This window comes from Leptonychotes weddellii, chromosome 15 (assembly GCF_054177405.1).
Source record: "Leptonychotes weddellii isolate Sample4059 chromosome 15, ASM5417740v2, whole genome shotgun sequence".
NCBI classification, from domain to species: Eukaryota; Metazoa; Chordata; class Mammalia; order Carnivora; family Phocidae; genus Leptonychotes; species Leptonychotes weddellii.
Window position 1 is genome coordinate 14,647,413 of NC_138383.1, and position 10,722 is coordinate 14,658,134.

General features: G+C 37.3%; 1 protein-coding gene across 1 annotated transcript in view; it reads left to right on the forward strand.

The window, feature by feature from the left end:
• LOC115941291 (uncharacterized) overlaps positions 1-10,152 on the forward strand; it is a 33,555-nt gene extending 23,403 nt beyond the window's left edge. The window contains exons 14-18 of the mRNA XM_081805956.1: positions 4,536-4,589; positions 5,474-5,578; positions 6,466-6,519; positions 7,118-7,222; positions 10,094-10,152. Coding sequence (XP_081662082.1) covers positions 4,536-4,589; positions 5,474-5,578; positions 6,466-6,519; positions 7,118-7,222; positions 10,094-10,152 — 377 coding nt within the window. The remainder of the gene's footprint in view (positions 1-4,535; positions 4,590-5,473; positions 5,579-6,465; positions 6,520-7,117; positions 7,223-10,093) is intronic.
• The last annotated feature ends 570 nt before the right edge of the window (positions 10,153-10,722 follow it).

Here is a 10,722-nt window from a genome sequence, read left to right on the forward strand (position 1 = left end):
CTTGTGTTCCCTCTCTCTGTGTGTCTCTCTCTGTCAAATAAATAAAATCTTTTAAAAAATAATAATAAAATAAAATAAAAATAATAAATAAAATAGCCTTCTAGGAGGGGCACCTGGGTGGCTCAGATGGTTAAGCGTCTGCCTTCTGCTCAGGTCATGATCTCCAGGTCCTGAGGTCTAGCCCCACATCTGGCTCCCTGCTCAGCGGGGAGTCTGCCTCTCCCTCTCCCTCTGCCTTTCCCCTTGCTCATGCTCGCTCTCTCTGTCTCAAATGAATAAATAAAATCTTATATAAATAAATAAATAAATAAATAGCTTTCTAGGAGTACCTGGCTGGCTCAGTCAAATGAGCATGCAATTCTTGATATCAGGGTTGTGAGTTTGAGCCCCACATTGGGTGTAGAGATTACGTAACATATATTAAAAAATAGCCTTCTAGGGGTGCCTGGGTGCCTCAGCCAGTTAAGCATCCGACTCTTGGTTTTGGCTCAGGTCATGATCTCAGAGTCCTGGGATGGAGCCGCACATTGGAATCTGCACTGGGCACAGAGTATGCTTGTCCCTCTCCCTCCCCCTGCTTGAACTCTCTTTCTTTCTCTCTCTCTCAAGTAAATAAATAAGAACTTTTTAAAAAATAGCAATTCTAATTTTCTTACTCTAATTACCAAGACATATACTCCTCATATTCATCAAAAATACCAGTCCCTGCATTTCTACATTTTCTTTCCATACATAACTGTCTTTTAACTTTACTTCTTTGACTGTCCAACTACTCTCTCTGCCATACCTACTCTATAAAACTCCCAACATTTGATCATCTGAGTCATTCAGATCTTCACTTCTATTGCTGAGCCTTGCTAAAGAAAATCATATAATCTTGCAGATTAGTGCCCCTCTAAATTCATTTTCTCCTGGATCATACAAGGACCTAAGAACATATTAACTCCAGGGGCACCTGGGTGGTTCAGTGGGTTAAGCGTCTGACTTCAGCTCAGGTCATGATCTCGGGGTCCTGGGTTTGAGCCCCGTGTGGGCTCCCTGCTCAGCAGGGAGTCTGCTTGTCTCTCTCTCTCTGCCCCTCCCCAACTCATGCACATGCGCTCTCTCTCTCAAATAAATAAAATCTTTTTTTTAAAAAAAAGAACATTTTAACTCCATTTTCCCCTTCCCTACATTAATGTTGCTTCATATCTTTTAATACTATCTTGTATTCTTTTACCTCAGCAAAATATTATTAGAGGAATATTTTATAAAGCCAATATTCATTCAGATTTACCCACTTTTACCTTTTCTTTGCTATTCATTCTTTCTTCTACTTCAGACCTTTCATTTGGGATAGCTTTTCTTCTGCTTGAAGTAATTTCCTTTATTTAGGATCTGCTAGTGACAAATAATGATTTCTGAGGGGTTTTTGGCATAAAAAATTTTTTTTTATTTTACCCTTATTTTTGAAAGATATTTTCTCTGGGTTTAAAATTCTAGGTGGAGGTGGCACCTGGGTGGCTCAGTCATTAAGTGTCTGCCTTCAGCTCAGGTCATGATCCCAGGGTCCTGGGATCAAGCCCTGCATCGGGCTCCCTGCTCCACGGGAGACCTGCTTCTCCCTCTGCTGCTCCCCTTGCTTGTGTTCCCTCTCTCCCTGCCTCTCTCTCTGTCAAATAAATAAATAAAATCTTTAAATAAATAAATAAATAAATAAATAAATAAATAAATAAAATTCTAGGTGGATAGTTATTTTTGTTCAGCTCATTAAAGTTATCATTCCACTATTTTCTTCTTTATAACGTTGCTGATGAGAAGTCAGCTGTGAATCTATTGGTCTTTGGAGAATAATCTTTCTTTTCTTTTAAAACATTTCTCTTTAGTTCTGAAGTTTCACTATAATGTGGAAAATAGGAATGGACTTCTTTCCACTTATTCTCCCTGGGGTTCTTTGGGACTCTTGAGTCTGAGACTTGGACTCTTTCATCAGATCTGGAAAATTCTCAGCTGCTGTCTCTTCCAATATTGTCTCTATCCCATAGTCTTTTTTTTTCTGTAGACTTCCAATTAAATGTATATTAAACCTTTTTCCTCCATCCTCTGTGACACTTAACCCCTCTTCAATATTTTCTGTATTTTTCTTCCTGTGGGTCATTCTGGATGGTTTTGCATGACCTAACTTCCAGTACACTCACTCTTCAGCTGTGTCTTGTCTGCCATTGCATCTAGCTATTTACCTCTTGATTTCATTTCTTGTATTCCTGTTGTTTATATTCTTTTTTGTATTTTGTCATGTATTCTTTTGTTTTGTTTTTTATTCTCAATTTCCAGAAATTCAGCTTTGTTCTCTTTCAAATCTAGTGGCTCATGTTTTTTAGTTTTCTGCAGATATTTTCAAATTTACATAGTTATCTTGTAATCTTGGTCTCATAATTCCAATTAATAAATTGTGGGTTTTTCTTTTCTCTCTGTTGTTTCTTCTGATTCTCACTTACAGTGTCCTTATTTCCCTATATGTTTGGTTATTTACTATATGCTGTTCAATGTCACTGAAAAATTACTGTGAGAATTCTTTGATACCTGAAATGAAATGCATTCCTCCAGAAAGGATTTGCTTTACTTCCTATTCACTTGAGTTTACTACCTGTCAGAGACATTTCAATTATGACATTTCATTACTAACCCCTCATAAGTTTTCATGTTATAATTTCCTTTCCTCAGCTCTGCTAAATTAGTTACCACTACCTTACTTGCTTTCTAATTTCTAAATATTTGTGAAGTTTCTTGTTCACTGGTATCTCCTCTCCAATATTGTTGTTATTTTTTTGTGTGAGTGATTATATTTTTATTACTTTCCTTTCATTTTATTGAAGCTTCCAAGAAGAGGAAATAAATACTTGTGGATAGTAAAATAAAAGGTTTTGAAACATTACCCTAGCCAACAAATTGATCAAACTATTATTTTTTCTGAGAAAAGAAACTAAATAACTGAAATCCAGACTGAGATCTCCAATTAAAAATTGAGAGGTGAGAAGCTATTGGGCTTAATCCTCAGGCAAGAGGGTATTATGTACATATGGAGCAAAGATAAGCATTTATAAACCCAGATCAAATAAATAGTACTCTGCTTCCCTCAGTGATTCCCATTATCATTATATACATGATTAGCTATTATCCCCTTGCTGTTGATCCTGTGAAATCAGCACAAATTTTCCTTGCTATCTTAGAATAAAAAATAAAAGAGATTTCTGAAAATGTGTCCTGATAGAGAAGCTGAAAGAAAGATCAAAAGTGTCTTCTTACTTAGGCTTAGTGAAATAAGTAATAAATAAATGAAGGAGCCATGTCTGTGTTGCTCACTGCTGTATCCCCCAGTGCCTAGCACATGTATGCAGATATTTGATACTCTATAAATATTTGTTGAATGAATGAGAAATTGAATTAATATGTTTATTTAGCCACTATTCAAGGCTTTCAATGAGGACTTTCCAGTTATGGTAATCAATAGGTGTTAACTGATAGTTCACTGGAAGTTTATATAAAATGACCTTGTGCTGTCCATGTAGCACGAGCCCCCAAGGGGCAAATCTGTAAACTCAGTGTATGGAGAGGGCATACTGGAAACTACCCCAAAGGAAAAATGGGATTCCATAGTAATAAATAGCATATTTTTTGGTAAGAAAATGCTAATAATATGCATAATTTCTAAGTTGGGGGTGTTGCCCTAAAATATACTGCATCTGCAATCCTGGAAAAATATCCTAATGTAAGAGCTTAATTCTGTTATTCTAACATGTTCCATTTCACTGTTTAATTTTAAAGTGTTTAATATTACTGTGTGCAAAGCATTATGCTACTTATTGGGCTAGGATGTCTAGGTGGGATACAGAATACATACATTCTTTTCATTTATTTTTTTTTAAAGATTATTTATTTATTTATTTGACAGAGAGAGACACAGCGAGAGAGGGAACACAAGCAGGGGGAGTGGGAGAGGGAGAAGCAGGCTTCCCGCTGAGCAGGAATCCCGATGTGGGGCTCGAGCCCAGGACCCTGGGATCACGACCCGAACCAAAGGCAGACGCTCAACAACTGAGCCACCCAGGCGCCCCCATTCTTTTCATTTAAAGGCACTCACAGTCTTTGAGTATGTAATGAACATATCTAGTAGAAAAAAATTCAAAAAACTAAGCTAACTTGACAGTGTCAGTATTGGAGAGTGTTAAATGGGGAAATAGCTAGACTTAGAATTCCAAGTGGAAGTTTTTGCTCTTGTTCTGGGGATCTGGTATAGTAGGTGGTAAAAAGTGAAGAGAACAAGCCTGAGGAGGGAGATGTTACGTGGTGTGTAGAGGCTGAGATATTAAAAGAAAGCAGAGAATAAATAATAAAATTAATAGTTAACATTTTTAGAGAGTAGTTTTCTGTTTCATGCTTATCTGCATATGTGTATTCAACAACAAATCATAAAGAAAAAATTATTTTGTTCTATTTAACAATCTTTCTCAATCAGTGCACAACTGCATCTATCTGAATTGTGGCTTATTTTTTAGCTTCCGGGATGGCTGATCTGCATAAACTGCTAAAAGAAATAAAGAAATTCACAGGTGAGCAAGATGTTTTGTGAAAAGATGTAAAACTAAAATGCAAATACTTCACATTCACATACATATTTAAGATTGTGTTTTCTTATTCTGTCATTGACATTTAACTTCTACCTTTTTAATGATTAAAGTTTGATCCTAATGACATGAAGATTACATTGGATTCTTTATGTTCCGGCAAAAATGTTGTGGTGCTCTCTTTATATAACAAGTTCTATATTCTCTGAAACTTCATTTTTATTTTGTGATTCAGTCCAACGGGCAACACACCTGTTCATTCATTTAAAATATTTAACTAGGGGCGCCTGGGTGGCTCAGTCGGTTAAGTGTCTGCCTTCGGCTCAGGTCATGATCCCGGGGTCCTGGGATCGAGCCCCGCATCGGACTCCCTGCTCAGCGGGAAGCCTGCTTCTCCCTCTCCCACTCCCCCTGCTTGTGTTCCCTCTCTCGCTGTGTCTCTCTCTGTCAAATAAATAAATAAAATCTTTAAAAAATAAATAAATACAATAAAATATTTAACTAACATTTACTGTAGCCCAGTAAATTTTAAGGTGAAACTTTGACAGGGATACAAATAATGTGGGCAGTGAAGATAATCTATCTCACAAGTCAGGCAGAGCGAAGAGTAACAGATTTTTGTGATGATAGTATAATTTAGATTAGGTAACTGCCTATAAATAACTTAGATCACTTTGCCTCCTATGTATTCCTTGACTATGATCTGGGTTAACTCCTCTGAGGTCATTAAGACCATTAGAAATAAGTACTTTATTTAGAACTCAAGAAATAACTTCTGATAACTGTAGATAACCCTGTGCAGGCTTAGACACTTCATCATTTGGGTTCAGTAGGCAATTTTCATCTGTTACCATTCCTATCTTTTAAAGGAGGAAAAGTTGAAGCCAAGGACATACACAAAACACTGGCAAACATGTGGATAGAGCTCACAGATAGAGAGCTCTGGGGGCTGTTGAAAACGTTGCCAATTACTGGTAGGTAATATATATACCACTGTGTATGTATGGAGTATCTCTGTGCTAGTGTAAACTTCGATGTGAAAGTGTCTAAAGAATGGACTCATCTGGTCTAAAAAGCAAAAAGATCAACCTTTACGTTGTAAAGAAATTATGACTTTGACATTTAGGTTTATAGTTTTGAGAGGGTATGATATCTTCAAACCTCTGTCCTGCCATTAGGAGTATCATTACTCTGGGGCACCTGGCTGGCTCAGTTAGTAGACATGTGACTCTTGATCTCAGGGTTGTAATTTTGAGCCCCACATTGTGTATAGAGATTACTTAAAAAATGAAGTCTTTAAAAAAAAAGTATCAGTACTCTGAGGTTAATGAAGCTTATTCAGGGCAAAGAGAAAAAGAAGGCTAAATTTTAGTAGGTAGTAGAGGACGGAAAAGGAGAAATCAGAGTGGGGAAAAAAGTATCTCTGTTTCAATGTAGAAGAATGGTCAGACTGTCCACATTAAGAATTTTCTCTTTGGGGCACCTGGGTGGCTCAGTCATTAAGTGTCTGCCTTCGGCTCAGGTCATGATCCCAGGGTCCTGGGATTGAGTCCCACATCGGGCTCCCTGCTCAGCAGGGAAGCCTGCTTCTACCTCTCCCACTCCCCCTGCTTGTGTTCCCTCTCTCGCTGTGTCTCTCTCTGTCAAATAAATAAATAAAATCTTAAAAAAAAAAAAAGAATTTTCTCTTCATCTTATTTTTTTTCTTATTTATGAAGAGGTATATGGGCCTGGGAAATGTGGACATAGAACTTAAGAAGAAATTTTTAAAGTATGTATTTATGAAATTATGCTCTTCCTATTCTTTTTTTGACTGTCCATATAACCTTTTTTCTTACCTTAAATGTGTCTTATTTCACAGCTGATGGAAAGGTAGAGAAAAATACATTGCTCGATTATATAAAAGCTTTTCCTGGTAAGTGAGAATCTTAATAAAAAGGCAAGTAAAACTAAGATCTGCAGACTTTACCTTAACTTTTAAAAGGCCTTATCATTATATAATAATTAATTTATTGATTTTATTATCCCATTAGCCTGTAGATCTACTTTAGATGCAACTACATCCAATGTGATAATTTATAGTTCTCTGACACTGAAAAGGTTTCAAAATCTATTTGCTATCCAGAGCTCTAATTATTGTCTAACATAATTAATGAGGTTCACCATATATATATTATATATATAGTTCATAATATAAAAAGGTAGCATATGGAATGAATATATAAATACAGTTATATATAATTTATATAACATATGATTTTTTTCTAAATACATCTTTCCTGCAAACTGTATAAAGGACCCCTGAGATGAGAATGGCAGAATATATTCTATTCCTGGCTGCCACAGTAAATCTCTATTGTGGAATGTGTTGAACATGTCCCACATGTAGCCCTACACAGTTTGTTTTTTTTTAATTATTGTGCTGTGGCTTTGTTCCATTGGTGTGTGAATATAGCCAGTAGTTTTCTTGGATATCAGTTCCTATATTTTATCCCTATTCCTTCTTCCCTGAGGTGGAAAGTGTCACACCTCTAAAATAGAAAGCATCCTGGAAAACTTGGGTTATGAACTGGAGGATGAGGAACTTGAGGACCTGCGGAACCATCTGCCAACTGATGGTGAGCATGTTGTTGTGCCTTTAGGGAGAGTGAGCTCCTCTAATAAAACTTCCAATATGGGAAAAGATGCTAACTCAGATCATTAGTGTTTAAATCAGAAATCAGTAATCTGTTAAAATAGTGACTCTCCCCTGCAGGACTAAATTCCTAGATGCCAACTAGAAATTGACAGACCTAAGAAGCAGGTGGAGAAATGAAACAAAGGAAAGTTAAAGAAGAAATTTTACAATCAGTCAGGGGGAAAAAAAAGAAAAAATCCCTTAAATCACCATAAATTTGAACTAGACTAAAAGAAGGAATATATAATGGCAGAAAAGACAAGTAATCACTTCCCCAAATCTTTACTTGTCTTGAAGAGTCTCTTCAAGAGGGAGATAGTTTTCACTGGTCCTGTTTATTTCTGGGACTTTCTCTTAACATTGTTATGGATACACCTGCTTTCCACTTCTTGCTCCCTCTTCTGGCAGAATTCTTAAGCGTGTATGTCTTCTCTGCTTCTTATAACACATCAGGCTGGCTATTGAAAGAAAACCTCTCTTTTGTTTTCCAAAAGGTGGAGCTACAGCTCAAGTTTGTGGTTTCTCCCTTGCCCACAGACCCTGGAGTGTTTTCTGAGGGCACTCCCTGTTTACTCTCATCACCACATTCACGAGCATGCACAGGGAGCTTGCTGCAGAGTTGAGGGCAGGTGGGGGTTTAGCACTATGGGTGTTGGAGGTGCCGATAGGCCAATAGGCCAGGTGTGGAGTTCTTCAAATGAGGTTCTTCCAGCAGTTCATGGACAAGCTTCCCTACTGAGTCCTAAAGGCCATCAGCAGAAACCACATTGTTTAATGCTCTTTAATATTATCTGCCTATTCCTGATCTCGTCCTTTTCCCCAGTCACAGAGGTCCCACCTCAACAATTTGGATGCTGCAGGAGAAAAACTGGCTTCTCAGCAGTATTACGCACAGCTGGGGTAACTAGGAAATCCCTCACAGCTCTCCCTCCCCACCCCCGATCCTGGGGAGAGGTTGCACCAGCTAGTGCAGCCCTGCACTGTGTTGCCTTGGGGTGGGGGGGCAGCACTGGCTAGATTCCTTTTACCGTCTCCAGTGCATCGAAACTCATATTGTTTTGCTCCAGTGGAGTACTGGAATCTCTCCTCGGGAAAGCTGGACCTCCACAAAGCCCTCCCATTGTGGGTGTCATCACTCTCCTGGATTTCCCAACCACAGCTGAGAGGGGCTGCAGCTGGTTCTGCAGCCCTATAGTACAGTCTGTCTCCTTGTTACCTAATACCCATGTGGACAAATTCCTACCAGGTTCCTTGGCATATGGTGCTGGATCCCACAATGCCCACAGAGATACTTTTGTTCATGGATGGATGCTAAATTTAGTTGTTAAAAAGGTGGACAAAAAGGAGGGATGTCTCATGCTGCCATAATGCTGACATCATTCCTCAATAATTATGAAGTATTAAATGCCTGCTATATACCACAAACAATATTTGGCACTTGAAATATGTTGTCAGTAGTCCTCACAACAACTCTGAAAAGTAGATTGCTATCCTAGTTTCCCTGACGTGGAAATTGAGGGTCAATCACAGAAGTTAATTGACTTGCTCAAATCCACATGGCTGCGAAGTGGCAGAGAGCAGATGTCGGCCCTAAAGAAGCTTAAAGAAGGTTTATATAGTTTCAAACGTTTGCCCTTTCTACTAAATAATACTGCCTCATATAAGAGAGGTAAGCAGGGCTTCAAAGACTATGATATGAATGATACCCTCAGGGGGCTGGGTGGTACGGCCCTAGAAATGAGGACTTTCAACCAGTAATTACACAAATTAAATAAGGGATTCAGGAAAGATTAGAAATCTGGATGGCTGTGGAATTGGAAGCATGAAGAATGTGCTGAGTAAAGGTTGCACATGGAAGTAGCCACCTGCGATATTTTAGGTAGGTGAACACATTGATATTGCAGTATATATTGCTTTTAAATCCATTGATATTACAGTATATATTGCTTTTAAATCCTGTGATAATAAGGTGGCCAAACATCATAATACTCCCGGATTCTAAAGTAGAACAAGCCAAATGGAAAGCAGGTCCAGCAATGCTTTTAAACTTCCTAGCACTGCTGGTATTTACCCAAAGAATACAAAAACACTCATTTGAAGGGATACATGCACTGCCATATTTATTGCAGCATTATCAACAGCCAAATTATGAAAAGAGCCCAAATGTCCATCGACTGATGAATGGATAAATAAGATGAGATATATAAATACAATGGAATATTACTCAGCCATAAAAAAGAATAAAATCTTGCCATTTGCAATGACATGGATGGAGCTAGAGAGAATTTTGCTAAGCGAAATAAATCAGTCAGAGAAAGACCAATACCATATGATTTCACTCATGTGCAATTGAAGAAATAAACAATCATGGGGGAAGAAAGGAGAGAGGAAAACCAAGAAACTCTTAAGTATAGAGAACAAATTGATGGTCACCAGAGGGGAGGTGGGTGGGAGGATGGATGAAATAGGTGATGAGGATGAAGGAGGGCACTTGTGATGAGCACTGGATGATGTATGAAAGTGTTGAATCAATAAATTTTATACCTGAAACTAAAAAACAAACAAACAATAACTTCCTAGCACTGCTATGTATAGAATTTGGTATTTTATACTACAACTTCTTCTTCTGTGTTATATATTTATCATATTTAGAATTTGATTCTTCAATTCCGTGCTTATCTGGGATACATTTATAGAACAAATTGGGATAAGTTTCTAAATTTCAGTGTTTCGTTCTACAATATAAAGTCTTTATGATGTTTTCTGGATCTGAGTCATTATGGCTGGGTCTCATTTGTACATTATCTTACAGATGAAAAGGTTAAACTGAATACGCTAATGAAAAATGTAGAGCCATTCAGAGGTGAGTGAAAGCTTATAGGAAAAAGTCATTATAAATAGCAATATTCTGATGCTTTTTTGTTATACTTTTAAACACTTTATTCCTATAATACTTACATTATTATTCTTCTTGGTATATTAATGGTGTCTTTTATACAATGATCCAGATTGGTTTTGGGCTGTATGCTTTTTGAGCAAAACTACTGAATTTTTATGTCTTAGTAAAATATCCTGTATTCTCTGGAATTTTTTTCAGTAATGCATATCACTTTCCATTGTTTGAACAGCCAAAATATCTATGTTACCACAATAATTGGCATGATAAAACATTGGTATAAATCTTTTTTCTGAATAACTCATCACATAGGCAAAAAGTAATATAGATGCCATCTTTTAGAATTATTTATATAGTCATTTATATAAGTGGTTCTGGTCTCTTATACAGCTCCCATTTCAGAGTGTTGATTTATCCCACTTTTATTAGAGCATTCAAAAAGTATTTTTTTCCTCTCTAGAATCTCAGCACTTTTATCAACCCTGGTCTCAATTCTGCAATTAAAACTAGATGAAATTCATAATTTAGAATCATTCATAACTCTT